Source organism: Pleurodeles waltl, chromosome 10, assembly GCF_031143425.1.
Source record: "Pleurodeles waltl isolate 20211129_DDA chromosome 10, aPleWal1.hap1.20221129, whole genome shotgun sequence".
Lineage (NCBI taxonomy): Eukaryota > Metazoa > Chordata > Amphibia > Caudata > Salamandridae > Pleurodeles > Pleurodeles waltl.
The window spans coordinates 112,319,355-112,336,019 of NC_090449.1; the positions used below are offsets into that span (position 1 = coordinate 112,319,355).

General features: G+C 44.6%; 1 protein-coding gene across 4 annotated transcripts in view; it reads right to left on the reverse strand.

The window, feature by feature from the left end:
• PSMG3 (proteasome assembly chaperone 3) overlaps positions 1 to 7,182 on the reverse strand; it is a 49,708-nt gene extending 42,526 nt beyond the window's left edge. Inside the window, exon 1 of one of the 4 annotated variants that reach the window (XM_069209922.1) lies at positions 6,988 to 7,039. In XM_069209922.1, coding sequence (XP_069066023.1) covers positions 6,988 to 6,990 — 3 coding nt within the window. In that variant the 5' untranslated portion in view covers positions 6,991 to 7,039. Of the gene's footprint in view, positions 1 to 6,696; positions 6,721 to 6,987; positions 7,040 to 7,098 lie in introns of those variants that run through there. The other 3 variants (XM_069209923.1, XM_069209921.1, XM_069209924.1) reach the window with 3 other exon arrangements.
• Positions 7,183 to 16,665: the final 9,483 nt, after the last annotated feature.

Below are 16,665 nucleotides of genomic sequence, written 5' to 3' on the forward strand. Positions count from 1 at the left end.
CTGTGACGTAATTGCTGGCCCAAGGTCTGCGGAGCATGCCCGCAAGTGTTCGCCCCGCTCTCTCACCTTCTCCATACCTGCGAGCCTGGGCATGTTTCCCAACAAAGCAGATTTCTCTCATAGAGGCTTCCTCATACAGGGACACCTCACGCCGTATCTCAGCAAGTACCTCGCTCGACCAACTGGTGGCCAATTGTCTCTCCAATTCAACAAGCCTTCCCTCAATATCTGCCATCTCCCGTCGAATGGCCTTCACGATGCCATGTTGCTTCGATAGACACACTCCGCGGATTACAACCTTAAATGTCTGCCATAATATACCCACGGAGTTCACAGATACGCGATTCTCAGCAAAGAATAACTATCGCCTCACGCACTTCCTTCCGAAAAATCTCATCTCAGAGCGCGCCACTAGGCAACCGCCACAGAGTCATCTGACGCAGCTCACTGGGTATCGGAAGCTCCAACCTAACCGGCGAGTGGTCCGACAATGTACGGGGGAGATGATCTACTGCTCTCGTCCAGACCTCCACATCTCTAGTGCTCAGCCAACGATCTATACGGGACCAGCTGCTATGGACGTAATTCAGACATGTTCCCTCTCTCACACCTGCATGCTTCCGTCTCCACAAATCCACCAGCTCGCCACTCTGCATTACTGCCGCCAGAGACCTTGTCGCTGAGACATGCTGCACCCTGGCCTCACTCTCGCGATCCATCCGAGCATCCAAGATCACATTAAAATCACCACCCCAGATCACTGCTCCAGCCCCCAGAGACTCCACGAGTCGCCACAGCTCCAGAAAAAACTCTGGGTCATCAAAATTCAGTCCATTCTCTGCCACAAGACGGCAGGCCCTGTCGAGTAACGTACCGCTCAGCAAGACATACCTGCCATTTGGATCTGCGATAACTTCTCGCGTGCGCCACTGTAACCCCTTTCGGATTAAGATTGCGACATCCCGAGGATACCCAGAATACGTAGAGCACTGTGCCTCGCCAACCCACCCAGCTTTCAATCTGCCCAATGTAGTCGCCACCAGGTGCGTCTCCTGCAGCATACAAATGTCAATGTTATGTCGCTTAACATATGCAGCCACCAATCTAGCCTTCCTCCAATCATTAAGCCCACGTACATTCCACGTCAAGCATCGGACCACCGTCGCATCATCACCCCTCATCCCATGCCACAGACACCCATAGCATCACTAGCCAGCTCACCTCCACCTGCCAAAAACAGAAAGAAAGGCCAACCATGACAACAGTAAAACCAAACATTTTGCAATCAAAAGCAACCCAGACCCTCCCCCACCCACACAGGCCCCCCAATCGGACCCTTACAGTAACCCGCCCAATCAACCCCAAGACCCACCCCCCATAGCGGAAGCGAAAAGTAATAGAACTCATCCCAGGGGCTGTAGTCGGCCAGCAGCTCTCCACCCAGAATACACCAGGGGGAGAGGGGTCCATGGGCCAAGTAGCAAACCACACGGCAGACGGAACCGAGCAAGAAGCGGCCCCGCGCACCCCCCGGCAGCCCCAATCAGTGCTCTTGAATCAATCACAGCCGGTTAGTCATTGTCACTTAAATCGGCATCCCCGGCTCCCGGCCCCACCAGCCCCGCAGCCCTGCGCTCCCTGGGTATATGTCTAGCAAACTTAATCGCCTGCTTTGGGTCCGTGAAGTACAGCACCTTCCCCTCGTGCCGCACCCTCAATCTGTCCGGATATAGTAGAGCAAACCCGACTCCAGCCTGGCTCAGCAGCCGTTTGGTCGGCAGAAATGCGCGCCTCTGAGCCTGCACACCAGGGGTGTAATCCGGAAAAAAGTTAATTTCCGAGTTCTTGTAGACTAGCGGCCTTCTCTCCCTCGCCAGACGAAGGACCGCATCTCGGTCTCTATAGTTCAACAGGCGTGCAATAATTGGGCGTGGAGGCGTTCCCGGCAGAGGTCGGGCCCCAAGGACCGGTGCGCCCTCTCCACCACCAGCATCCGTGAGAGTTCGCCAGCAAACAATTCCAACAACATGCTCTCCACAAAGTCTTCCATGCAACCCATATCAGTTGCCTCCGGAAGCCCCACAATACGGATATTATTACGCCGAGATCGCGCCTCCAAGTCCTCATTCTTATTCCGTATCACCTCCAGGATGCGCTCCATTTGTGCGATTTGTTCTGTATCTCCCCGGCGCGCATCCTCCACCTCCGACGTGCGCGACTCTAGAGCCTCAAACCGGGAATCATGATCGGCAACCCGGGCTCTTATGCGGTCAAGCCGTTCCGTCACATGGTCCAACTTGGCATCTATGCCAGCCAGGCTGGTCTTGAGCTCCAGAAACATGGACTGCACAGAGACCTCTGGGCCTTCCTCTCCAATGTCGGAGTCACTAGACTGGGAAGCAGAAGCAGCACTTCTCTTCTTTCCCCCCTCAAAGGTGAGTTTCGCTTGCCGGTGGTCAGACTTGCCCATAGTTCAGCACAGCACGCACGGCCTCCTGACCGCGCAAAAGCGTCAAGAATTATCTGGAACAGTGGGCACTTACCTCCAAAACCGTTCTCCCAGCTGCCCCGCTCACTCCACCGGGCCCCCAGTCAGCTTCCAATTCTCCAGGCCACAGCGAGTCTCACCGCAAATCAGATCACGCTAGCACCCACGAACGTAACACCGGCCATTGATTTCAGCATAGAGACTCCCACCACAGTAGGTATCCAGATCTCCAATCAGGCACAGCTTCTACCATAGAAGGGCCCAGTGCGGCTCCAGGCCCTCAAGGAATCACCACCTGTAGGGCAGCGCACCTCCACTATGCCGCCCTGCACTTTGTCCAGCAAGCAGTCCAAAAAAACTCCAAACACGCCCTCCAGGTATAGTAGTGCAGAGTCTCCTCGCAGTCAGGCAATCCCTCCTGGGCACTCGAGATGAGCGCCATAGAACTGGGCCGCAGCCTCCCCCAGCCGTCCGCTCTCCTGCGCCAAAAGCTCCCAGGCGCCGCAGTCCTCAGGTCCGTCCCGCTTCCTAGGACAGACCGGTGTTCACGTCAGGCCTGCTCCCAGCACACCTGCGGCCTATCTCAGGTCAGGCGCCATCATCCACGGCAGGCGGCCAGGAAATCCAAAGGGCCACAGGGCCTAAAAGAAGCCTCCACCGCCGCAGGGCCACGGAAGCCCTCGGAGGCACTCAGCAGCCGGGGCACCAGAGCTGCGAGGGCCGTGGCTCGACCCAGCCACCCACCAGGCCCTCGCGTATACACTCGCTCCCGGCCGTGCACACTTGCCGGGAGCGGCCGCAGTCCTTCTCCTCCCCTTGCCACAAAAAGCGCGCGCGGGGCCGGAGGACAACACCAGGCCCGCCCACGCGAACCCCGACCGCAGCACCGGACTCGCCCGCTCCCGTGGCGCTCTGATCGTCTCCGGGGCCCCCGGGGTGGCACCGCCAGGCCCGCCCTCGCAGCAGCCGTCCGCAGGATCAACAAAAAATGAAGTTTTAGCCCGAGGCCCGGCGGAGCCTCACTTGGTGTCGGCCATCTTGCCCGGCGGCCAGGACACGCCCCCCGACTGCCTTACGTATCTTTGACTTCACACAGGATCATACAAGACCATCTCCAAACTAAATCAACAAAACGGCTTCACCTCTGGAGAAAATCAAGCCAGGTCTGGACTTTAATAACATTGTCCTAGCAGATGTCTTCCAATCCTTCTTCCTGCCCCTCAAAACGATCCTTCAAGCCACAGACAGACTAATCTCATGCTTAAGGAATTTCGATCATATAACTCCCATCCTCACCGAGTTACACTGGCTATTTACTGCAGCTAGAATAACATTTAAATTGGCATGTTTAGCCTACAAAGACGTCCATACCAACTCTCTACATAACCAATACAATCGCTTCATATTCTCAGGTGGCTTGACAGAGCTCAGAAGCAAAAACAATCTTTTACAGGAAGTCTCTAGCTTCAAATCTAGCTGCAAACCATCTCAAGAGATGGTACTCTCCACCTATGGACCTCAAAACTAAACCAACTTACCTCTCATTCCATCATCATATAAAGACACACATCTTGAGACTGTCTGACACAATAGAACTAAATGTCCCATGATAATATGCAACCATTTTGCTTTCTTCTCCAGCTCTTCGCCTGCCATCCACCTTGTACTTTGTTCTCCATCTATGTTCTTCCTTGAGAGTTTCAGATAATCCTTCAACTCGACTCCAACTCCTTCGACGTCACTCTCAAAATTGTTGCCCTCCTGTTCTGCCCACTTCCTCTTCCTACCAGTTTTTAGTTGCTAGCCCCTACCAGTTTCCTCCTCTCTACCTCCTTTGCCACCACTGAACTCCTCCTGCTCCCAAACACCTCCATTTTACTTACATCCATCTGCTGTGTTTCCACTCATTCTTACTGTTTATTATTGATGTAAGACCTAGCATCACTATTATTCGTGAAGCACCCTTAAAACTCTCGGTGCCTGACCGCTACATAAATCTGGTCAATAAATAAATAAACAGGCTAGATAATATATGAGGGGTTATTGCTTTGATTACGTTACGTATCATAAAGTGGTTTTAAATGCTCAAAAAATGTAGACTCCATTTGAGAGTCTGTGTGGACAACATCACCAGTTAAACTCCTCTGAAAATGAATATACATTGACAGCCCAGAGAAAAATGAAAAAAGAAGGAAAGCACAAGAACAGGCTCTAGAGAGCATACGTTAAACAAAACGGAGACACTGCATTGTGTTCATGTACTGATCACAGAGATTTCAGTAGAATTTAAAGGGTGCTGGTGCCATTCTTAGTGAGGTTTAGTGGTTTGAGGCACCTACTGTATACATCTATGTGTAACTTAGGAGACACAGGATCTAATCAATCTAAAAAATCTAACTGCAAAGATCTATATACTATTTGAAGGTCACCGGTAATGCTAACACAATAGTGAGGTAATGAAACATGAGGAGAGATGTGCCTAACATGTATATTACTGGTTGCAATACTAGTGAGAGAGTTCACTGACACCAATGCGCAAAACAGAAAAAGCTCTACAGCAAGAGTCCTACAGTTACAAAGTGACCACTAAAGAAAAAAATATTTGCACATAAAATATAGATCAGCATATTTTAGATGAAGCATCTCGCAGTCACACAACAGTCATTCTTTATCAACAGTTCCAGTAAAAGAGACATGCTAGGTCTCACAGACTTCCTTTAAAGCACGTGCCTCTATTTTGTTTTGTTATAGTATGCCTAAGTAGACCTTGCTATTTTGTAGAAACTGAGCCTCATTCTTTGAAGCTTGTAGCTCATTTCTTTTGTAGATCAGACACATGCTTCCTTGACAACGAAACGATCCCCCTTGTTCCCTACAAACAACGTATCGAAAGACCACACAAACAATGTTTTATGACAACTGACCTGCTCCCTGTGCCTATGTGAATCGCACCCATTTTAACACAGGTGCTTCGCAGGAAGCTGAGCTGGTTTGGTTCTAACTCCACATATATGTGACAAAATCAGGATATACAAGGACTTTACAACTATATCGAATTCAGTTCAAATTACTTATTAAAGTTAGTAGGACCACCGGGTCTCCATTTGGGCTTTTCTTGGAGTGAAATATACATCTGTTATACGAGTACCAATAATTGTATGGAGTGCAGTACCAAAAGCTTATAGGAGACCACTAAGTTCAGAGGAGGAGGCCTCCTGCCTCTCTTGTTCTGGTGTGTCTGTGTTTGCAATAACACGTAGGAGTATTCTGCGCATGAAGTGACGTGAAGAGCGGAAAGGGTGCCTGTGGGACTTTGGAATCCAATACCGGATGAACGATACTAAACCTAGGCGTCTTTGCTGACAAACTGTTCCAAATATTGTGGTATATCAATAAAAAAAAGGTGTAGAAGAAATTGTTTGATGTCTCCAAGATTCCAGGTCTGAAGAATTTTTGCAAGTTCATAGGTACACTGTGACTGGTATATTAATTTACTCACCACTTTAATCGAGTAAAGACGTTAAAGCACTGGACTTCAATAAATCTTTCTCGACACTGCAAGTAGGCAGGGAGATAGTTTGAGATCTGTCTACCTCCCTGAACATAGGCCTCTCAAAGCTTCCAGCACAACTAATGGCTGGGAAACACACAGTATCTCAATAGCACATAGTAGCAAAACGTTGCACAAGCACACAACTTAAAACATATGAGTCACGTAGTAAGGTATCACCGTGCTCACTAAAGAAGGTATCCTTAATTATACGCCAAATGCAGAATATCCTGTAGGAGTTGGCGAACAGAACACAGCAAAAATCAAAAACAGCACAGATGTGCACACAGATATGCACTGTTGCAATCACTACATCAGGCATCCATTATCATGCTCTACACAAGTTACATCCAAAAACGTATTAGTTAGTCAGAACAGTACCCACACATCCTACACTCCGCGCACCAAACACTATCAAATAATAGAACACAATAAGCCAGAACTAACATACATTAGCCAATAACTAGCTATCAAGGGACTCAACAACACTTGCATCCACCAACTGCCATACACTTACATAATGTCTGCAGCGCCCGGTTCTGAAAATGTATACGATTGGGTAATCATCTAGTCATCCCATCTACCAAATGCCAAGAATATTCATTTTCAACTCTTTGATATTAACAATAGCCCAAAAGAGGAATGTACATATGTATACCTCTGATGGCACACATACAAACAGGTGACTGAACTTCGATGTCCTAATGAAGTCTCAAATGAATGGATTCACCTCTGGCATGCCGAACCATCTGCAATAAGAGATAGCGTTAAGGTAACGAACAAACAAAATACCCTAAGGTCACAACAAAACCATCAGTGACTCCTAATACAATACACTCTGTGTTAAAATATGACTGGGAACCTCTCGGTTTTAGGAACACCATTTAACCGCTCCCAGCTCTTTGATGGAAACATTTGTATAATGGCTCCAAAAGACTCTGCAGCTGACCATTTCTGACGTCGTCTGCTTGCAGGAAGCACCTGCCGTACAAATTACGAGCTAAGGAAGGGGGTGAACACACACCCTAACAAGTTAAGTGACCACGTGTCTGCTACTTACATGGACAGTCCGTGAATTTATTGTTACATCCGGTATTGATTTCTTTAACAAATTAATATTTCAAGTAGTTTTAGTACTTCCGGGTCACCTGAAAACCAATCGCATTCTGTAGTCGCCTAAAAGAGGGGGGGACTCGTACTAAAGTATGGTGACGTTGAATTAGAGCATTGGCGGCATTTTAGCCAATCCTAGAGCGCTGCACAGAATTCCAAGTGTTCATTGGCTGTGGAGTCTGCATGTGCTGCTTTGGTGTGCAAATACCGGTGCTGTGTCGGCTGCCCCAGACCACTTTGAAACAAAATTTTGGAAAGTGTTGGTGTAATATCTGGTATCCCCGTTCTTATCGCGTACCCCCTGCTCTTCGGCACTTTTCGGAAACGAAACTCAGCCAGGGAGGTTCAGACAGAAGCAGCCTATCCCTCCTCGGGCTGAGTTAGGGTGCACGATTCAACTGGATGACAAACTCAGTTCTGGCAAAAAAGCACCTGGAACTTGTCCGATTTTGCTGCGGGTCATTGCTGCATAATTAGAGACAGACAGAAATCAGGGATAAATACAAAGAATGAAACGGGATATAAAGGACAATTACGTTAATAACACGTAGTGAAAGCAAGGAAAATATTTGCTGGAGAATATGGAATCATAACGAATAAACACGAGGGGAAGGAAATAGAAACAACGTCAGGGGTTAAAATATGGGGAAAACCAATATCAAAACATGCAAAAGATTAGAGGTTGAAGGTAAAAAAATGCGACGAAAAAAGGCAAGATATTAAAACGGGGAAATAAAGTGTTTTGGTTTTTGTATAATAAATATGTTACAAGGTGTTATTGACAAACATACAGCTTGCACAGTAAGATGAATAACAAGCTCATGTTTGGTTAGATCATGGGTACTCGCAAACATGTTCCCAGGGGCCACAAATTTTGGTCTGTGATGTGACCGAGGGCCGCATTGATACCAGCAGGGTGGCGTTCGGAGTTAGGGAAGGGTTGGTGGTAAAGTGGTTGTAAGGGAAATGAGGCATATACATCTAGCACCTGAATTGAACAATGTGAAACAAAAAACTTGGGATTAATCCCGGCTTCCCCATGTATGCAAATTGTGTGATTTTAGGCAATTGTTTTATTTCACTTTTTCTTTATTGTCACATGAGGAACTCGAAATACATAACGACCAGATGTGCACTGCACAAAACCTTCTCCTGTATTTGTCTTGTATACTATAATGTTGTTCATGTATAATAGAAACCCAGGCCACAGAAAAGTGCACATAAAAAACTAACCTGCCTCTTGGTATGCTATTGTCATTGTTGCCAGGGTAGGGGAAAAATTAATCCTTGGAATTCCCTCCCCACCATCCTCAGGACCACCCAGGACCACCTCGCATTCCGGAGGCAACTCAAGACCTGGCTCTTCGAGCAGCAGTAACCCCCTCCCCCTAGCGCCTTGAGACCCTCACGGGTGAGTAGCGCGCTTTATAAATGCTCTGATTTGATTTGATTTGATCCTTGTGAACTCATGTTTGAAAACTATCACTTTTAAAAAATACTCCTCAATGCTCTGATATATTCTGAATTACCAAAGTGAAGCGCCACAGCATGTTAATGAAATACCCCATTGAAATTTTGATCAGACGTTATAATACCTTTAAACTTTTGCTGCAAGATGTCTTTAAAAATGAAGGTGTTTCTAAAGTTAAGTGGTGCAGGATATCCTTGTTAATTTCTGACTTTAACTTCCATTAACTTTTGAATAACACATGTCTGCATATTTAACACAATTTGAATGTTTGTGCTGAATCGAGTAAACAGGCCAGTGCTGCTCTTGACCAGCAGGCTGCACATAAAGGTCTGGAGGGCAGCATGCGGTCCCCCCAGACCGCACTCTGAATACAACTGGGTTATATTCATACAACCTTGTTGGCATTTTACCAGTCTGCACTATATTTTTGTGTCCATGCTAATTAAAAAAGCAATACGATTATGTATTTTTTCTTTTTGACAAATAAACCTAAAACAAGAAGCACACAAACAAATTCTTTAAAAATATAGTTTTCTTCTACGATTGTAAGAAATTGATTATTATTTGGGGTGGACAACTGCCCATCTCAAGGAATAATCACATCTCAAAGACAGGGCAAACCTTCAAAGTCACTTATTAACCTGAGCTCCACCCCCTGATAGCAATGGTGCAGAGCAGACAGGCTTAACTTATGGCAGTGTGTGGCATATTTATCTATTGTCAGAACAGTAATAAAGTCAATACAACAAGCAATTCCAATCCCAAACAGAATTAGAAAAATACAGTCAAATGTATTAAGTAAAATTACACTAAAACAAGAATAATCCATTAAGCTATGACATTTTAATGATTAAAGTGATAATAGCACTGAAAACGATTATGCGCCCATTATAGTCATTGGTCACAACAGAGGTTTACTTTGGGACTCAGTTTGTGAAACTGAAGTCAAAATCCTTCAGTGAGTCAAGCCTCCAGGCTATATCCAATGATGTGTTCCATGAGGCAGGGTACTTTATCGCACAGGGCCCACTGATTTGCTGCTGCGGAGAACCTTCTAGTGGGAGAAACCTCTTTCTTCAAACCAGTGACGCTGTGACTTAGATAAATAGACTGGATGTGTTCATTCCATTTGTTTTTACCAACACTTACCAGTGTTTCTCTTTGGGATAGCAAGTGCCTTCTTTCAGTGAAAATAGCTATTGAATGCTAGTCACTATAAGGGCATGCTAACTTTACATTTCTACTGCCCTACTTTTATATACCATGGACGCTGTCTTGTGGGCTACAAGGCCTACACAGAGGTGCCTTTTTGATATTTAAAGGATATGTTTTTACCTGTCAAAAAAGGTTATGTTGAAAGAATGCACAATAGGTTTTACAGTGCAGCACCAGGATACACAGGGTAGGCCCGAAGCCATTTTTGCACTGTTGCTGTAGTTGATGGCACTATAGGTACTTCAGTCCTCTAGTGCCATTACATTTACAGACCCTGTGTTCACTTTCTGCACCATAAGCCAAATTAACCATATCTAAAAGGGCGCACATGCACTCAACTAGCCTGGGTAAATTGCACAAAGTTCTAAATACAACAAAGCCTATATAGAAGAAATTTGGAGGGATGCCACATAAAATATGGCCATTTACTACAATAATTATTAAAAGGAAGCATGATTGTTACAAATGAATATCGGGCATTTTTACACAAATACCTTTTCACATACCAACTCTTGGCTTTTTCAGAATAGTAAACATAACCAAATGATATTTTGTTTTGGTGCAAACCCAGTCTCAAGTGGCTCTATAGTATGAGAGATGACAGCCTTCACTTTTTTGTCTACATTGAGCATTCTGGGACTTGTAGTTCCTCTTTTTAGATTGACAGCATGTCTGAAAAATTGTAGCAAGCAAAGCACTCTTTTGTCAAAAAAGAGAAGACTATCTGGATTGGGAATACTAAAAGTGCTGTGTGGGAATCAATAGAGAGTTAGTCAACAACCCACAAAGAATCAAGACTTTCTGACACGTGCAGCTCAAGCTTCACTTTAACACATAAAAGTTACTTTCAGGGTTTACAGCTATAGACATAGGTGTACTAGGTGGTTGCTTCAGGTGCCAAATGAAAGACATTTTAAATTCAAGCAAAAACATTCACATTAAAAAACTGAAGATGATAAGAATATATTGAGCATCAATGTGTTATTTGTTTTTGGTGGTGGATACACCTTTTACTTGGTTTGGTTAGTGTGACATGTACCAGCAGTGCCACTGGTTACAGCACCTGCTCCCCATGTTCTATAGCATTTTGTATTGCACATTTTGAAAAAACTCATCATGAGTAAGTAATACGACATGTCCATATTGGTTAAGTGAACACAATAATTGTTTCAAACAATGTGCACCAATCTTTGTCTTTTCCAATATATTTTTGTATGGGGATACCAAACATAACTGCTCACACATTGATTTATCTTATTCCCCACTTTCCCCACTTGTCAAAGGTTTCCTTTTAACCACTTATTAAATTAATGAAAATATATTATAAAAGATGATTTATTAGAGCAGCACAGTACCAACAAGACTGTGTAAGTAAAGGTCTACTGGTAACCGACTCTCAGTAAGGAATTCCAGAACACAGGCAAACAATGGAATTCTCTGAGCACTTAAAGTAAAACAATACATAACAAGCTGTATGTGTACACAGGAAACAGTATAAAGAATTGAAACATAAAAACATGCATTGTACACAATAATGCGAATATGAACATCTATCTATCTATCTATCTATCTATCTATCTATCTATCTATCTATCTATCTATCTATCTATATGTGTTTAGGTTCATTATTGTGTACCATGCCCTAATAGGGGATACCAAATAATATAGGCGATATGGGCCATTATATTTGGCATACTCCAAATTAATCAGATGTAAAAGCTTGTGGAATTACATTAAAAATACAAAATGAAACTGTAAACTTCTAGCACATAAAAGGCCGTTTAAACTGATCAGTGGTGTTACACACACACACACACATTCACACACCCTTTGTGTATATATATATATATATATAACTTAATAGGCTACAACTTAAAAAAAATAATTATTGGGTTTTGTAGAACGTTACAACAGAGTACACCACAGTATTACAATCAGGTGCATCATGTTCCCTCTCCATGAAAACCCAGGAGCCAGTCATATCTGACCCCTGGTGTCTCCCACGCACACTTGTGCCTCAGATGTGGACAGCAGGCATGTTGTAGGTGGGCCCCATATGTCCTTGGGCTTTAAAGTTTGCGGGAGCTTCTCAGCATACAGTTCCAGTTGCTCCTGACAGTAACTCATGTCCTTCAACCTTGGGTCTGTTTTCGGAGCCTCTCTGCCATTCCATTGTTTCACTACCCTCCGGTTTGCCAGCAGTAAGGTGATTGCAGTGAGTTTTCGGTTGCTTGGCTGCAGACTCTTCACCAAGCCAAGGAAATACATCGTAAGCATGCATGCCACGAGTTCCAACATCATTTCTGTGAGGGCCCACATCGCCCTTAACCAGAAGACATGTTTCCCCTACAACTCCAGGCCATGTGCATGAAATCTGCACCCTCCGCCCCGCTCAGTAAGCAATTAGCATCAGAGCGCAACCCATATCGAGATAATTGTAGCAGGGTGTAATACATTTGCTGTAGGTGCTTGAAGTGAATAATTCTAAGGTTGCAATTGGGCGCAGGTGTGCCTGTAAGTGTGCAGCAGAACTTCCAATCCTCTGGACTCTGGAGCCCACCCAGAGTGGCACTCCATTTGTGCATTGTCAAAGGATCAGTGTCTGGTTCATCACATATTGGCATATTATATAAATGCATTACCAGTTTCTTCGGGGATGGATTAGTGAGTATAAATTGCATTAAGTGTGGGCGGTTCAGCCGGGAAAGTTGGATACCAGTCCTTCATAGCGGAGTGGAGGTGATGATATCTGAAAACTGTTAGTGGGGAAGGCATTTGGGCCTAAGTTAGGTCTGCTGTCTCTCGAAAATGTCCCCCTGAGAAGACACCCCCCATGGAGTTTAGGTCCAAGTTTTGCAGCAGGGTGAGTGCCTGCTTTTCATGCCTGGTGGTACAACAAAGGGAGCGCCAGGGCAAACAATGCGAGCTCACCCGCACGGAGCCCTAATGAGTGCCGCACTGCTGTTGTGCAATCTACTGTGTTTATCCCTCCTCTGCTGTGTGACTCTTTACCATGTGGCAATAAAGCCCTAAGGGGGACTGGGTGTGCTACATCACCTTCAACCGATATGTGTGGCATATATGCCTGTGGATTTAGCCAGTAGTGTGCGTACTGCGCTTGGGCACACAGGTGGTATAACTGAAAGTCAGGCTCCTCAAACCCACCTTGATCTTATAGCACAGTGAGTGTGTTCCATCCTATTCTCGGTTGTTCCCTGACCCAGATCAGTGCCAATGCCTGCGAGCTTAGAGTTTAAAACAAATGATGAGTCAGCGGTATAGGTATGTCGACAAAAAGGTAAAGGAATAGGGGTAGCACTATCATCTTTAACAGTGCCAGCCTGTGTGCCAGTGATAATGGCAGCCAAATCCACTTGGAGATCTGATCTTCTAGTCTTGTCAGCGCTGAGCCATAGTTACAATGCAAAACGAGCTCTGGATCCCTGTTTATCCAGATGCCTAGGTGTTTGACAGGATTGGTGCTCCACTCAAGTGGGTAGTCTAATTTGTGGGTGCACTGTGCTGGGGGTTAGTGGCAGTATGGTGGACTACTCCTAGTGATGCTTGTAGCGTATGTACTCCTGAATCATCTTCGCGAGATACACCTGGGGTTCCCGAATATAGAGCACCATATCATCTGCGTAGAAGGATATGGCCAAAGGTCAATGGGTAATTTGCAGGGCAGCTGCCCTATGCTTTTGCCTTATTATGCATGCCAACGGCTCTAAAGCCAGCGCAGATAGGATAAGGGAGAGTGGGGACTCGTGCCTTGTGCCCCTAGCGATAGCTATTGGCGGAGATGTGTGACCGTTTAGTCTCACCCGGGCAACCGGGTCTGTGTACAACACCTGTATCCACTGTAAGAGCATCTGGGCATGCCCATGCACCTAAGTATCGAGAACATATATGTCCATTCAAGTGAGACAAATACTTTAGCTGTATCGAGCAGTTCCACTGCAGCTTGTTTGTCTGGGTCTAGATGATGCAGGAGCTCAAAAATGGTTCACAAGTTATGGGCCGTAGAACGTTGGGGTATAAAACTGGATTGATCCGGTAACACCATAGTGGTGAGTAGGGACTGTAGGCAAGTTGCTAATATTTTGGCTGGAATCTTGGTGTCTATATTAATTAGTGACAGCAGTCTATATGACTCACATCTGTACGGTGGTTTCTCCGTCTTTAGAAGGGTGATGAGGAGGGCTTTCCTGAGAGAAGGGGGCAGGCGCCCCAAGTTATGCACCTCTCCATAGATCGCAAACAGATGTGGCACTAACTCATCTGCAAATTCCATTTAGAATTCACTGGTTAGGCCATCGATAGCTGGGGCTTTGCCATTTGGGAAGGTGTGGATAGCTTCCGCACCTCCTCCACAGTTAAAGGTTGTGTCAGGTATTCTCGTTGGCCATCCGACAGCCCATGCGGCCCTTACAACAGTGCCTTGCAAAACAATGGTCACACGGTCAACTTCAAGATCTAGTGTTGATAGACCGCGAAACACGCATATCGCTTCAGTGGTGGAATTGCACAAATTTAAACAAAGGGCGGCCATTTCAAGACCCTGTGCCTCAAACCACACTTACAACAGATGCATCAATGATTGGATGGAAAGCACACCTCAACAATCACAACATTCAAGGACAATGGGACACCAAGCACAAACAACTTCACATAAATCACCTAGAATTGCTAGCCGTATTCCTAGCACTCAAAGCCTTTCATCCTCTTCTTGTTCACAAACACATTCTCATCAAAACAGACAACATGACTACAATGTATTACCTAAACAAACAAGGAGGGACCCACTCATTGCAACTGTCCCTTCTAGCACAAACGATTTGGCATTGGGCAATACACTACAACATTCACCTAGTAGCACAATACATTCCAGGGATACACAACCAATTAGCAGATGTTCTCAGCCGAGATCAATTGAGATCTTTGCTCAAAGGGTGACAATAAGTGTGAAAATAACTTTGTCCCACAGCTCAACCTCTATTGCTTTACAGCTTTGTCATCTAAAACCCTTTATCTCAGACAATGTTTTCAATGGAAACTTCTAATTACAGGTCTTCAGACATAGACTTTAATGGGCGCCACCGCCGTGCACAGTTTTTTTGTCAAAACGTTTACTGCAAATATTATATTGATATTATCAATGATGTTAACAAAGATGTCATGAGTGCCGTAATTTGTGGGGTAATTAGCAGTGCATGGCAAGGGTACAGGTTATAGTTACATGAGATAACTCTAACTATAACAGGTGAATTTCAATGGTTTGTATCTTTAAAATGTGAGCCTAACCATTACATCTCTATACCCATTGTTTTTTCAGTGAATTTATATGGTTTTTATACTATACGTTAATCCAACCATGACTTTGTGGCCATCTCTCTATAACCACCCAACCTTGCGTCACGCACGGCCTTCGGCCCTGCGAGGTGGGTTGGCATACACACACACCTAAATGTATTTTTAGAAAAAATTCAAAGATTCACTCTAAAGTCCACAGTTGTGCAGTTATGATTACAAATTAAAAGTGAAAAACCACTGAAAAGTCACAATAGGTTTAGACCCACAATGCATAACTCACAACAGCAGTGCAAACCATAACTTCCACACCAAAGCAATGTTCTTGCCCTCCTACTTAATGTAAATGTGTAATTGCAAATGTTGTAAATTTGCTTGCAGATGAAGCTATAGATCACATTACCCTTACCTCTTTAAAAGAGACAACAGCATATTTATTGCTTTGGGTATGTGGGTGGTTTAATTTCTGTCAGCTTTTAGGCATTATTCTTTTTTGGTATAAATATTGTGAGGTCATAAGCATAGCATTTCGTGTAGGAATTCTGGGTGGCATGGTTTTCAGAGTGGTTTGTTGTCTCTCTGTCTGCCATGTCTTTCTCTTGATAGATATTTTCTGTACCATTGACAAATTAGTGATTTTAGCATAGCAGTTAGTAGGACGTATGACATATTGTGTGCATTGTTAACAATAACTGGCAGATTTTAGTGGCTTTCGGTGTTTGAGTCAGAACAATCATTCATTCAGGAGTCAGGGTTCCCTGAATTCGGGAAAAGGATTTGCAGATCAGACGACTCATTTTTTTGTTTTTTTATTTACTCTAAGAGGGAGCCCTTTGAGGGTCCCACCACAATGGCCAGGGGTTCAGGGTGTGCCAAATCTACCCCTTTATAGCGCCTCTTATTTTCTTGTTTAGGACATGGAGAAAGACCTCTGCATGCTGAAAAAAATTGCAGCGAGAGACATTTTTCTAGTAGGTGACTTGGATCTGCGGTACCAACTTTAGAGCTTTCAGATCTGAAAGGGACAGCAGGACAAAATGCTTCCTTGTTGAATCCGAAGCCTTTTCTTTCTTAATTTCAAGATTTGTAAAGGATTTGAGAATCACACATAGGACAGATATACAACAGTATTAACTCTTTGAACCTACACAACTTTTTTTAAGTGTATAGATCTAAAAAACTAATGAACATAAATGAATGTATCTTAAAATCACCCTGTCTGATTAAAATCCTACTTTCTTGACAAGCTTGGTGTAAATCCGTTCAGCGGTTGGCTTGTAGCCGAGGGCCAAATTTCATATAAGAGCTAAAAATGGGAAAACACATCTTTTTTCATCCCACCCTTACATTTTTTCACTAGCTCAAATGTTATGAAAATTGGCTTGACTGCTCTTAGCCCACTACACCAAACGACTGACAAATTTGGGGCAAATCCCTCCACAGGTCAAAAAGTATAGGCCAATTTCAATGATAGATAGCTAGCTAGATAGATAGCTGGATAGATAGATAGATTTTAATTTG